The 14,986-nt window shown below is 39.8% G+C and overlaps 1 protein-coding gene across 3 annotated transcripts in view; it reads right to left on the bottom strand.

Annotated features, from left to right (window-relative positions):
- EFR3A (EFR3 homolog A) overlaps positions 1-13,961 on the bottom strand; it is an 89,851-nt gene extending 75,890 nt beyond the window's left edge. Inside the window, exons 1-2 of one of the 3 annotated variants that reach the window (XM_075705398.1) lie at positions 13,934-13,961; positions 8,752-8,805 (exon numbers count right to left, since the gene is read on the bottom strand). In XM_075705398.1, coding sequence (XP_075561513.1) covers positions 8,752-8,761 — 10 coding nt within the window. In that variant the 5' untranslated portion in view covers positions 8,762-8,805; positions 13,934-13,961. Of the gene's footprint in view, positions 1-2,746; positions 2,761-8,751; positions 8,806-10,599; positions 10,637-13,933 lie in introns of those variants that run through there. The other 2 variants (XM_075705399.1, XM_075705397.1) reach the window with 2 other exon arrangements.
- Positions 13,962-14,986: the final 1,025 nt, after the last annotated feature.

Raw genomic sequence — 14,986 nt, 5'->3', positions numbered from 1 at the left:
ATAAAGATATAGCTAAGTGTTAGTTTGAAATTCCTTATTCACTCTCTTACTAAGGAAAGAGTAAGCATTCTCAAGCCACAATTAAAGACTCTGTGCCCATTTCAAGCCAAAGTACAGACCTTAATAAGCAAAATACTGTAACACGTCTAAGTACAATTTAGAATCACAACTCTATTCTTCTTGAAAAATGAAAGGACCGAGACCTTTAACAGATCTCATGTTGGACACAAAAAGGAAGGCTGAGATATATATTTTTTTAAAATCTTGGGTTCTAGAATTCTACTCAGACTTTACATGGTATAAATCTATTTTTTAAAAAGCCACCAAATTTAAAAAGGACTAAAAAAATGTTTATTTTGAAAACAAATATTTACCTTTTCTCACATAATTGTTGGGGATTTTGCACATCTTTACAAAAGATTAATTCTTACTGCCATGTTTCTAGTTTAGAAAAATAATTCAATCTTTGAAAGAAACGTAAGTTCTTAAACATAAAATACCACTACTTCAGTAGCATCCATTTCATGAGCTCAGTTATTTGCACATGTAAGTTATCAAAGGCTAGACAGTTCTTTACCTACAATGAAACCTTTCTGCTCTGAATTAAAAGCATGCAAGTCAGACTACTGCAATATTCACTCTACGCAAATACATTTACTGATTTAAACTTCTGTTCAAGAAAACAGCAAGTACTCCATAAATACATTTAACTAATTCGCTCTTTATATTTGGTACTTAGGCAAATTAAGAATTTTCCTATTTTACAAATTACTTGCTAGTCTTATGATTCTTAAATATACCTGTGCAAGACAAGAATTCTATAATTGTTTTAACTTTTGAAATGTAAACAATTATGACACATCCCTTACATTAGAAAATAAGGAGGGGCTGTGGATGTCATTTACCTGGACTTTAGCAAAGCTTTTGACACCGTCTCCCACAATATTATCCTAGGGAGGCTGGCAGCTCATGGCTTGGATGGGCGTACTCTTCACTGGATAAAAAACTGGTTGGGTGGCCGAGCCCAAAGAGCAGTGGTAAATGGAGTTAAGTCCAGTTGGCAGCCGGTCACAAGTGGTGTTCCCCAGGGCTCTGTTTTGGGGCCAGCCTTGTTTAATATCTTTATCGACGATCTGGATGAGGGGATTGAGTGCACCCTCAGTAAGTTTGCAGATTACACCAAACTGGGTGGGAGTGTCGATCTGCTGGAGGGTAGGATGGCCCTGCAGAGGGACCTGGACAGGCTGGATCGATGGGCTGAGGCCAACTGTATGAGGTTTAACAAGGCCAAGTGCTGGGTCCTGCACTTGGGTCACAACAACCCCATGCAATGCTACAGGCTTGGGGAAGAGTGGCCGGAAAGCTGCCTGGCCGAAAAGGACCTGGGGGTGTTGGTAGACAGCCGGCTGAACATGAGCCAGCAGTGTGCCCAGGTGGCCAAGAAGGCCAACAGCATCCTGGCTTGTGTCAGGAATAGTGTGGCCAGCAGGAGCAGGGAGGTGATTGTGCCCCTGTACTCGGCGCTGGTGAGGCCGCACCTGGAATACTGTGTCCAGTTTTGGGCCCCTCACTACAAGACAGACATTGAGGTGCTGGAGCGTGTTCAGAGAAGGGCAACGAAGCTGGTGAAGGGTCTGGAGCACAGGCCTTATGAGGAGCGGCTGAGGGAACTGGGGTTGTTTAGCCTGGAGAAGAGGAGGCTGAAGGGAGACCTTATCGCTCTCTACAACTACCTGAAAGGAGGTTGTAGTGAGGTGGGTGTTGGTCTCTTCTCCCATGTAGTTAGCAATAGGACAAGAGGAAACGGGCTCAAGCTGCGCCAGGGGAGGTTTAGGTTGGAAATTAGGAAAAATCTCTTTACAGAAAGGGTGGTCAAGCATTGGAACAGGCTGCCCAGAGAGGTGGTGGAGTCACCATCCCTGGAAGTGTTCAAAAAACAGGTAGATGTGGCACTTGGGGACATGGTTTAGTCTAGTCTGCCCTTGATTGGTTTAGTGTGGACTTGGTAGTGTAGGTTAATGGTTGGACTGGATGATCTTAAAGGTCTTTTCCAACCTAAACGATTCTATGATTCTATAAAATTTCGTACTGACCTCTACCTGGGTACTAAAAGGCTTGTATTCTTTGAACCAGCTGAGTTACCAGTCAAAGTCATACGTCATTCCCTTGAACACATCAGCTACAAACAGAGTTTGCTAGTAGTATATGTCATAGACATGAACTCCAGAATACAGAACCAAGCAGAACTCTGGCTGTTCAACTAAGCACCTTCAAAACAGCAAAATCTGGAACTGTTCACCTTTGGACATGATAATTAGCTGACATCTACTACTAGATGAGGAAGAGCCTCATTCATCTACCTACCCCAACTTTCTGCTCATTCGTATCTAATTCCTGCATGAATTAATCTTGAATGATGTAAGTTTCTAGAAATGAAATAGCACTCTGAAAGTCAAGAGTCATGTACACAGCTAACGTCCATCTTCAGCAATTCACAAGGTACCTGATTCTCTAGAGAGCCACTGGGGGTCCTAGTGGTCAATGATTGGAAAGAAAGTCCATATACCAGGTAAAGGGAAGGCCAGAATATTTTTAAAAGCAGTTCACCCTTGTCTTCCCATGGAGACATGCATTTAATCACATAGAGGAAAACTTATCCCCCCTTCCAAAAATCAATTTTTCTTTGTTGTCATGCATAAAAAAAAAATAGGACACTTGCATGCGTAATCAGCATGAGCCTTCTTACCCTTTCGTCCCATGATTGAGAAATCAATAGCAAACAATGCTGCACATGAAGGTTAATCGACTGATAGGAAAACCAGTTGCAAAGCGATTTCTGTAAATAACAATGATAGCCATATTTTAATAACACCTGAAAAAAAACTATTAAGCTACATTTTAACATTTGGTGAACTGTCCATGTATACTTTAGAAGCACATAAAGGCATTGATGGAGACAGAATTAAGTTAATCTCTAAAGCATTTGATTTCCTATGTTATATGCCCAGATTGCGCACACGTAAATGACAGCAGCTGAAAAAATAAGTTCTTCAGGTTTTGACAAGGAATGGATGAAATAAAATTGTTCATTTCTTGGCTATACTGAAGTGTGTTCCAAAACAAATGGAAGGAATGAAAGGAGGAACGATGTTAATGATGTTATTAGACCTTAATTACAATGTATTAATACAAGTGATTTTCACTTTCTATGGAACTGCTAAACCTTAATTTTCCCAAATGGGGTTAGGATGATGCACACATAAAGAGAGAACTAACAGCTAACAGAAAACAGCAAAATGAGCACTTGTTCAAAATTAACAAGTCAAAGAAGTCCATGTAGATTCATTAAATATGGAGGCAACCACCCCACTGGCACACAAAGTTGCTTAGGGTATCACAAGTGAAATAAACAGATGTACAAAGAGCTACAATTCTCCAGATACAACTTCCTGTGGTTTTTTTCTTAGCTTAAGCAAAGGATGCCCTTAGAGAAGTTACTACTTTTTCTTTCCAGTGTAGAAATTACAATCACCTAAAAATCAGCTGAGAAAAATCTGTATCTAAGTGTTTACATACTGAAAGCATTTATTGCATATTATTGTGTAAGGAATCCGTTATATATTTTGTGACCATATATTATAATAGTTAGATATTCTGAAATACAGTTATTTTCCTTTACTGGCCTAGGTCTAGCAAATGGCAAACTGCCGAAGGAAGCCCAAACCACAACATACCCTTGGCAGCTGTTTTTCAAGTTCCTGTGTTGGTTAGGTTAGTAGTTGAAAGATGGATTTGATACAGGGCTGCTTGTCTTTCTCATCCTCTGAGGTACCAGAATCAAGCAGCAGACAATGATTTGAGATACTCCCCCATGTAACTCTTCTGTAATAGCCAGAATATGAAAAATTTATAGAATAATATGTTTATTTTAACACCATTCTAAGTAGTCAACAATACTGTCAGAAAACTAATATGGTTTCTACTGCCTATAAAATAAATTAATGCAATTATGAAAAAAGCTTCATTAAGTGAAAGATCCCATTTAGGGTTTTAAAGTATCAAGGGTACATGAGAAGCATACTCCAGATGAGGAAAAAAGTATGTTAGACAGAAAGAGTGGAGAAAGTTATTAATTAGAACTATGGCTTAATTTTCACTAAAAGTATTAGAATGTTTAGCCCATGAAATATTTATATAGACAGATTTGGGGATACAGCTCCAGCCACCATGGGTATTTTAGAACTGTATTTCTGCAGGGAAATAAATCTACCCTTCTCATTAACAAGCTTGTTATTACTTAGTTGTTATACACAGAATACAAACTAGAATTGCAAAAGACAAATAAATGAATTTCCCAAAATTGTTGTGAGGGAAGAAATGCAAAATGAGGAGATTATCTGCCTCTTAAAATGAGTTAAGAACATTAAATATGAGACAAGAATTTGCTCATTTCAAATTCCATTTCAAGTGCTGCTTTCCTTCCTACGCTCGGCAAGGAAGCTCTGTTCAAAAAGAACACTATAATTTTGAAAGTTTGGGGTGGTTTTTTGTTTGTTTGGTGGGGAGGGGTGGGTTGGTTGGTTGTTTAAAGACCATGAAGCAACTTAACTGAAAGCAGTAATATCCAAGAACAAAGAAAAAAGACAATCACTATTCAATTCTTCTGTCTTCTATTTACTTTCATCTCACACAACCTAGGGAAGCCATCAGTACACACCAACTACAGACTAGATGTCTCTGCAAAGACAACTGGCAGAAAACCACATGGTGTCTGGAAAGCTGAGGAACAAAAATGTTACATAGTTTAGTGACAAGCAATCAATGCATTGAGCATACTTGGAGAAGCATTCTGAAGTTACCAAAACAGTCACTTCACTGTAACTAAGAACAGGCCAAATCATGGTAGATTTTCCACACAAACTGATACATCTATCTCTTAAATCAGTGGTCTCTTTCTAACTGCCAAATATTTGACAGAATACTGTAGGGGATGTTCATATTACTAAATTTCACAGCAGTAATTCACGGCAAGAATGTGGGAAAACTACATTTATCGAAATCCTTATTTTTATTTATTTGCTCTCTTAATTTGCATGTTACTCAGTCATACAAGGACCTGCTAATCAGCAGCTAAAATCAGTTTAACATAACAATGATTAGTAACAAAACCTTGAAAAGCAAAGTATGTTAATGGCCTAAGTAAGAACAAGAGAAAAGAATAAGAAAAAAAAAAGAATAAGAAAAAAAAAAGTCACACGCATAGCTACCACAAGTAAAATGAATTCTTATAGTCAGCAGGTGTTCTCACCTGTATCGCACGTAATTTTTCTAGTCAAGCAACTGCATCTTAGTATAAAATCTGCCTTTAAGTTAAATATTTAATTGAAGTCAGGGAATACAGCCAGTAAGTAGGTTATCCGTTTCTGAAAAACCTCATTATCTACCAAACTGTGTTTCAAGCATCTGATTAAGTGTGAATATCTGGAACATAATGTCCAAAAAGAAAGAGTCTTAAACAAGTGTTCTGATATATGATTTAGCTATGGCTTTTTCCTTAACAGAAGCATTTGTAACATTTCAATCCAAATGCAGCCAACAAAAACAGTACCAAAAGCACCCATGTTCCATAACAGAAGTATGTTAAATGAAATTGTCTGCAGAAATTACTGAATAGGGAAATTGAGAGCAAACTTGTGACAAATGAAAAACACATACTGTCTGTACTGCAAAGGCTATCTGGTTACAAGTTCTTTTATTTTTAAATAAAAGGACTAATTAATCTTTTAATCCATGGTTTCTTTGTGATAAGGCACAGCTAAATCAGCTAATAAAATAACTGTGGCTCAAATCGATCTACTACTGTGTCATAATAGCCGTGAGAAAACACACTTGCTTTCTCAGCATTTCAGAACTTGCATTTCAACTTCAGACGAAGACACCATGTTTGTAAGCATATGTTGCATCAAAGCCCATGTTATTTGTACAAGAGGAGCTACACAAGAAGTTATAGCTACAAAGAATACAGGGAAAAGCAATGCTTTGGCAAGGTTGCTGCAAGTGCTGCTGCAATTATTTAGCATTACACCTCCACTACAGACTAGATGTCAATACAGATGCCATGCCATGGCTAGTCAGAATCAAGCACTTTCACATTTTAAGAGAGCAGATTGAAAATTTTCTCTTTATGGGCTATTACTCTCTCAAGAGTAAAACCTTAACATCATTTCATTAAGGACTCAGTGCAGCACTATATCCTCATATTCTTCAATGGGGTCACTAAACAGCAACATCAATGGAAAATCTGATAATCCAGTCCGACAAACAGCCACTGCAGAGACCAGCACACATGATCGAGGTTAAATGACAAGAACATTACCCTTGGTTATCTGCCAATGTTCATCTCTCTCCCTCTCAATGCCACATCCCAGTTCTAACTGCATGCCTATTTTTTTGACGGTTAATATTGAGGAAGATAAAAAGTATATTGTACTGTGAAGGCTGATGTACAATAACTTTGCAACTGACTTCTAAAGTGTCTCTAGGAACAGCTGAAGTCCCCAGAAAGACTAATTATGTCTCCTTGTCCAGTCTTTCCATAATACCAGTATCTTGGCCTCTCCTGACCTTCCAAATCACCACTTTTAGACCTAGACATTACCTAACTACTGTACTGCAAAAAAGGGATAAAAATATTACCAGAAACTGATATAAAGACTCAGGAAAGCAAGCAGGACAATGGAAGTGGTCAGAATGACCCAAGAACTCCATCAAACATTCCTTTTAACTAGATATTATTATTCTACTTCGTTTATAAAAAACTCTTTCTAGCATGACAGAAAACATTTTTGGAAAATATTTCACTCTAACAGCCTTTTCCACATTTTATTCCAAAAGATGCTCAATGCACTTGTTAATGTGTGGGATGACAGAACTCCATGTGGAGGAAAAAAAAAATCCCAGTCTTTACAAACAACCGAGCTTTTCAGATTTCAAGAACAAATACTTCAAGATTTCAAAGTAACACTAAATAGTAGCAACCTGTTTCGTCAATATGCTCTGAAAAGAATCCTGTGGAATCTCTAAAGAAGCCTAAATTAGCAGGCAGAAGCTTTCCCTTTCATATGCAACAAAGTTGAAGTCTTGAAGGCTGTCTCTATGCAACATTGATAAAAGGTACAACCAGCCCCAAAGTAATGCTTGCTTGCATTAAAATTTAATCGTAGTTCTTCATCACCACAATTTTCGGAAGGAAAATATTAAGAAAGTGCTGTTATTTCGCAAGAATTGCCATACACTTGCATCTGTTAGGTTACCTTCCCTTCACCCACACACTTAAAAGCTCATCAAATATACACAGAAGAGAAATAAATGGCTGCACAGCTCTGAACGTCTCACTACAGATAAATATTGCAACCAGTTGTTTTGGTCTCCTTTAAGTTCCATCTGACCCTGTATTAATGCAAACTCTACATGCATTAGGGTAAATAGTGTTAATAATGACCCTGAACATAAGCATACCTGGTTTAGGAGAAAAAAGAAATGAATCGAATCTTACTTTTCCAGTTTAATTATTTAAAAAACCCCACACACTCCTTCACAGCAAAAGTGAGTACCATGATAGAGGCCTTCATAGTACTGAACACTGCAATCAAAACACAGCAGCAATTCTCTGTATTACAGAAGTTGAACCACAATACAGTCGGAACAATTTATGTCAGCTGCTTCTCATGCAAATATCCAACATAATACATACCTATTTGCCACTATTTTGTTACAAAAACTTATGTTTATGTACAGAAATAATTTCAACTATTTACCACAAATGCAGAAAACACCTAAGTATTTACAATAAGGTATTTTACATGACAGTCGTTCAAACAACAGAACACAGAATTCCTGTAAGACATTTTTAGTACCAAGTAGTCACAGCTTATAACAAATATTATTACAAATCTTAAGTCTTTGCAAAAAAAAAAAAAAAAAAAAAAAATGCTCAAACATTTCTTCATGAAATTAAACATTTGTGAAATTCATTACAAACCTATAATTAAAGTGCACTCAATATGACTGGTACTGTAACTTTATGAAGACTTCCTTTATCCTCTGGATAAAGCAGACTGCTTTATCCAAAGACTGATGTTAGTAATTTTACTAAAGACCATGCAGGATTTTTCTAAATAGAAAAGAGAAAAACAGTAATAAAAAATTTAGTTGGAATTAATACTACTATAACACATTTCGTAACTTGACCCGTTGTGTTAGGGAAATTTGCTACTCTTCAGGGTAAATAGTAATTTGATTCTTAGAAACATCTGCCTCAAAAACATCATTTAACTTTGAATGTTAAAAATTTTGAGTCTTATCGTTTATATCCTAAACAGTAATGCTATCTTTTATAAAAAATATTGTAATTTTCCAAACATAGGATTATAGCTATATCATAATATCTTTTTATTTTCTGAATACAACTATTTCAGAACATGCTTGACATCACAAAATTCATCAATGTTAAACTGTGAACTTCTTATCAAAAAGGAAAATGCAGAGCCCATATTAAGCTCCTTTGAAAAATATACGGAGATTTACAAAGGCAGAGGCTGGATAATACTGAGATCTTAAAAATGACAGTAAGTGTCATAATTTGGGTTTTTTCCATTTTAGTTTTGGTAGAGTTTTAACCTCCAAAGAAAATATTGTAATAGTAAACACCCCTAAATACTGTCTTAACATACTTAAGGTAACAATACTTACTGGCAGGCATTGTTAATCAGGACTCTATCTTCAATTTTGAGAAAATATAATAAGCTATAAAGAAAACAAAAAATTAAGTCAAGACAATAGCTTTAGACAATTTACATCTAAATATACATAGAAACCTATGCAGAACGAGCCGAAGTCGTAATATTCAGTTCCATTATCAAAGAGGCTGTTACCACAGAAACCCAGATATCATTTCATCTGACCAGATTATATGTAGGTTTTGCCAGTTCTTGAAATTTAGTCCTTCTGTTATTGCATTTGATGCCTGAGTACCCATTTTTCTCTGTATTTACTGAGATGACCTTTCGAACTGCCACTGTTTATGATGCTAAATGGCGTATAGCAGGATACTTCCACTTCAAATATAAATCACAGCATTTCTACGTTAAATAGCCTATGAAAGGTTTCTGTTCTACACAAGGAAAAACGATGCTGAAAAAAAAATGTGTGGCACTTCCTAGGACATTTTTCTCCCAGTATCAAAAAAAGACAGATCAGAGAGCAAACTACTATAAACAATAGCTGCTCAAAGGATTTTTGATGCATTTAGATACCTTCATACAATTAACTCAACTGACATTACAACAATCTATTTTGGGAATAAAAATAGCCTAATCTACTGTTTAATTAATTAGCCTTAAAATGCAAATCATTTGAAGACTTTTCTATATTAAAGCAGTGCATTTGGGTTTTATTAACTGCCAAATGCGACCTCCCTGCAAATGTACCTTCTCACAACTAAGAAAAAAATCTCAGTTAAAGAGATTGAGTCTTGCTGTTTTCAAAGATTTAAAAAAAAAATAAATAAAAGATATTCAGCTAATAGCTGTTTATATATGCACACCAAAAACCTCTAATTCCAGACACTGATAATGTGAGAATAAACATTTTATTTGGTCAGAAAATATGTTTTCATGATCAAATGTTCATAGTTGCTAAAAATAGACTTTATTCTCGTTGTATATGTATTTCAGTCAAAGGTTTTTCTAATAGCAACTGTGATTAAAAGTAGTGCTTCAAAGTAATTTATTTAAAATATCCTATTAGAAGGCTGTATGTACCTATCCAAGGACAGAGTTAGAAGCAGCATAATTTTATAAAATAAAACATGTTCTGTGGATTGTGATGTTCAACAGACACATGGAAAAGTGAAATCCCTAATTCAGAGTGTAGTTAAGAATTTAGCTGAGAGATTACAGAAGACAGATTTAATGACATATTAGAACACAAAAATGCAAACAAAGAGCCTGATGACAGGTTCAAGGGAGTCAAGTGCCAATGTTACAGTGTTTTACTGACCAATACTAGCAATCAGGAATTCAATACATTTTGCTAGAACATTATCACTGTTGTTGCTAGCAAAGTCAACTAACTTTAGAAGATATTAATGCAGAAATTACTAGAAAAGTTGTAAAAGCAACTAAGACAAGTGTTCAAATTAAAAACAGAACTAAAAATCTCCAAATAATTCACTGGATTTTTAATCATTTTATGATCTGTAACAGGAACAAAAATTCAATATGGAGGTGGCCTGGCTTCTACATGGAGAACAGACTGCACAATTTCCTCTCCATAGTGTTCAATCACTGGCTTGTTAGGCCTAGGGCAAAGTTTAGCCCACAGATGCTGGTATCTGTTACAATAAAACAGAACTAAAATAAGAAGCTTCCCACCATGAGTCTACTCTGCTGTTTGTCACTGAACTATATTTTACATATCAAGAGAGGGGGGAAAAAAAAAAAAACAGAATTTGATGAAGTAGAACTTGGCTACAATTAAAGAGAGAGAGATGGCAAACCATGAGATATAATTTAGTTTCCTGAATAGTCTAGCACTTACTGTTTAACATATTCCATGTCATTTTGTGATATTTGACAGATCACCAGAAGCACGTTAAGGATGTTATGTACTTATACAATGTACCTGCACCAAAGCAACTGACTCCTGGATATTGAAGAGGTAAATGAGAGTCATGTCTACTTATCTGTGGAGGACCAGAAGTTACTTTGGTTTTCTAAGGATACAATAATGATGATTCTAAACACAACTACAATCAAAGTGCAAAGTTACTTTGTTTTCCTAAGGATATAATAATCATGATTCTAAACACAATTACAATCAAAGTGCAATGCTAGTGAATGTACCTTAAAAGGAAAATCAACACTTGTATGACACATAAGAGCAGTTTTTCTTAACAAAAACTTTCAGTTTAGTTTTAAGGAGATTCTACACAATTTGGCTAGGATAAGGAAATCCAAGGTCAATTCATTGTTCTATCAGATTCAAGCAGCACTAACGTAGGAATAAAAACACACTTTGTTCGACTTATTGGTTCTGATCATCTTCCTCCAGTTATAGGCTCATATGTTATTTTTTTCATTACTTTAATCTGAAATCTGAAATTAAAGGAGAGTTTATAAGCAGAACACATTTCTTATTATCACAAGATTCCATAATGGCACTGAAAACCAAACAGAAGAGCGGACAGCTTTTTCCTGTCTGCCCTAAAACAGATCTCCATAAAAGATCTAAAATGGAAAAATGTATATATCCTTGTGCTACAGGTAAAGAAATAGAAGTCAGCATACCTGAGGTTTTGTATTTTCTTTCAGTAAGTCCACCATTATGTTATTCTAATATGTAACACTAGAAATTATTAACTTCATTTTTAAGTATTCAAAATGAAATTGCCAGCTGGGCACCTATCCATTCCTCCAAAATAAGCCAAAGAAGAGTACAGGCTTAAACACCTCTGACAGTCAGGCAAGCCAAGCTGGGCAGGCATGAACTGACAATTAAAAACACACTGCACATTAAGTTTTTACATCACTTGGTTCCCCACTCATATTTCCTATTTGAAAAATTAATCAATGCCTTTAGTTTTGAAGGTAGGCAAATGGCCAGTGCAATGCAAGATTAATAAGTCAGACGCTCATTCCTAAATGTAGAGAGTTAGGTTCCAACTACAATTCCCAGAGTCAAAAAAATGGAATACAAGATGGATTTACATAACACAGTGCAATTCTGTAAAAGTACCTGACTTTATTTTGAATTAGCTTTCTCAGGTGGAGAAGCAATGCCACACATGAGCCTGCCTGTATTAATGAGGCGACCCTGTTCTCTCACCCAAGAGAGTTCAGCTAAAAGGACATTTGTCCAGCCTCACCTTAGAGAATTCAGTCTCAAGCAGATGGTTTTAGGACAAGAAAAACCCTGCGCATTAAATAAGTGTTCCTTAGCAACCCTTCCCACCATCTCAAAGGCTAGTTCAACCCAATATCCATTTTGCTGGCAAAATTAAAAGCAATATTCCTGTGCCTAGCTACATATGTTGCCAGTGGTGGGTTAAAAATCCATCAGATAAATATTTTTTGCTCTATTCCAACTACAGAAGACATGATTTGCTTTTACTTAAAAGAAACCCAATATCTTCCAAGTTGTTTAAAAATAACGCAATAATTTTATAAGAATTACTTCGTTACAGAGTTAGGCTGCGCAGTTAAAAGTCACTGATACCAACAAAAGCTGTTTCTAACCTGTACATTTTACAATTTAAATTTCATAATTAGAAGAGTAATCCCTCTTCATTATACTTGAAGTTCGCTTGCCAAGTCTGATTAGTATTCTAATGCCTCCTTCCACTTGCTTGTAATATAAAATTTGTTTATTCTTTTCTCCTGCACAAGTTTGGATCAGAAGTAGAGAGAAGTTACTGTTCATCATTAACTGCAAACATTTTCATAACAGGATGCCAAACTTAAACATTTAATTTTAAAAGTTGTTGAATTACAAACTGTATTCTAATTCCCATTTTTGTGAGTTTTTACCTGAATCAGAAATTAATCCCATTCTAGTAGCATTTTTTTTAGACAAATATTAAAAGTTACTTAAAGGGCTTAGATAAAATTTATGTGTAAGCCTTTATACGTATCAGGGCACTACAATCAAGATTTCAACCCCAAACCACCAATTTCTCAGGGAAATTTTACCACATGTTTAAGAGCATCCATACACTGAGTCTTCTAGCAAGATGCCCTGAATACTAAAGTTACTCAGGAAAACATTTCAAATTATTTTGAATGTGTTACAAAGGCTTTGGGAGTTAGATTACCTGTATCTTCCCAAAGCCTTGGCTGTTACTCTGGTTTTAGCTTGCCTACTTGATTTGCACAGCAAACATCTGATGTAGCTTTACAAAGTGTAACATCTGGGCTAGCAAACTTGATTTTGATAGAGGAATTAAAACTCTGGTTCTGAGTTACAGGCTTTTCCACAAGTTCTCCAACAGAGCAGAGAGATCTCTCCATCCACACCAGGATCTTTTCTTCCTAGGATCTCAGCTCAAAGTACCATGGGATACCTTCCTAGATGTATTCGGGTTAACGAAAGTGAAGTTGTACTATAATTAGTTCTCAGTAAGACGATTTGTGAACTTACACCTCAATTATCTAAAGTATGGCTCCGTGCTGCACAATTAAGTAAAAGACGAAGCTATCTAAGAAAGCTCGCAGCGTAGTCCTCTCGTAAATTTGCATTGTGTTCAGTTAATCCTTAGCAAGACCTCGCTGTGTTATGGTCTATTTGAAGAAAACCAGCTTAGGGAAATCCCAAAGCCACAGTCCTCCACTGCTCTGCTGCTTTCAGACTGACACCACCGGGATGTCTGACCACATCAGGCACGACTGCCTACTGACGACAAGGTTTGGACTTCTGACCGCCTCATGGAAGGCCTCTACCCCCGGAGGAGCATCATGCAGGCACTCACCGGGGGCAGGATCTCAAGCCCTCTCCCGGGAAAGGCAGGGGGGGTCCCGCTCCTACTACAAGCCTGCCGGGACAGCTTTTGCGGCCACAGGGGCACCTGGAGCCGGCCGCCCTGCTGACAGCCTGCGGGCCGCCGAGTTACGGGCTGAGGCGATGTCCTCCGGCCTCTTCTGCCGTCTCCCGCCTCCCTCCGCCAGCCGCCCCGCCGCCCAGAGGGGTCCCGCCGCGGCAGGTGGGCCCCAGCCTCCGGCCGCCCCCCCGCAGCCTCTCCTCAGCGCCCGCCCATCTGGCGCGGCCGGCGGGCTCCCAAACGCGGAAAGCGGGGAAGGGAGCGGAAGAACGGGAAAAGGAGATGGCTGTGAAGGTGAAGACAACGAAAGCAACCTCTTCCTGGCTGCCCCGGACTCACCTCAGCCACCTCTCCGACTCGCTTTAGCAGCCGCCATGTTCCCCCCCAGCCCCCCCCCCCCCTTAAGTAGCCTGGGGCGCAAGGCACGCCGGGAGCTGTAGTTCTGTGAGGAGCCGTGCCGGCTCCCTTCCCCGCCCATCGCTCCGCACACACAAACAACGACAGAGGGGCCTGTGCTGCGGAAGGAGCACTCCCGATGCGGCCCGGCGGCCCTGGGGCCAGTGGCCGCCCAGGCGGGGCGGAGCGCGGCCGGGGAGGGCGAAAGGCGCCGCGGGCGGACACAACTCCCAGCGCCCCTGGCGGCGCCGGCGCCGGGCGGCAGAGGGGCGGGGTCAGATCGCCCCGCCTACCCCCCCGGGCCCCGCCCCCGGGCCCCGGGCCCCGCCCCCGCCTCGCGGGCGCCTTCCCGCTCCCGCTGGCTCACGTGCGCGGCGCCCCTCCGCCTCACGGCGGCCGCGGCGGGGGGGGCCGGGCACCGGCTGTGCCTGCCCGGCTGCGGTGGTTTGGCCCTGGCTGGGTGCCAAGTGCCCCTTCCTCCGCAGGGGAGGGCTCCTCACACTCTTCCCCTGCTCCAGCGTGGGGCCCCTCCCACAGCAGACAGTCCTCCACCAATTTCTTCAACGTGGGTCCTGCCCACAGGCTGCAGTTCTTCACAAACTGCTCCAGCGTGGGTCCCTCCCATGGGGTGCAGCCCTTCAGGAGCAGACTGCTCCAGCGTGGGTCCCCCACGGGGTCCCCAGCCCTGCCAGCAAACCTGCTCCAGTGTGGGCTCCTCTCTCCCCACGGGTCCACAGGTCCTGCCAGGAGCCTGCTCCAGCGCGGGCTTCCCACGGGGTCGCAGCCTCCTCCGGGCACATCCACCTGCTCCGGCGTGGGGTCCTCCCCGGGCTGCAGGTGGATCTCTGCTCCACCATGGACCTCCATGGGTGCAGGGCACAGCTGCCTCACCATGGGCTGCACCAGGGGCTGCAGGGGAATCTGCTCCGGTGCCTGGAGCACCTCCTGCCCTCCTTCTGCTCTGACCTTGGTGTCTGCAGAGCCCTTCATCTCCCA

Source organism: Pelecanus crispus, chromosome 2, assembly GCF_030463565.1.
Source record: "Pelecanus crispus isolate bPelCri1 chromosome 2, bPelCri1.pri, whole genome shotgun sequence".
Taxonomy (NCBI): domain Eukaryota; kingdom Metazoa; phylum Chordata; class Aves; order Pelecaniformes; family Pelecanidae; genus Pelecanus; species Pelecanus crispus.
This window is presented reverse-complemented; position numbering and strand designations above follow the sequence as displayed.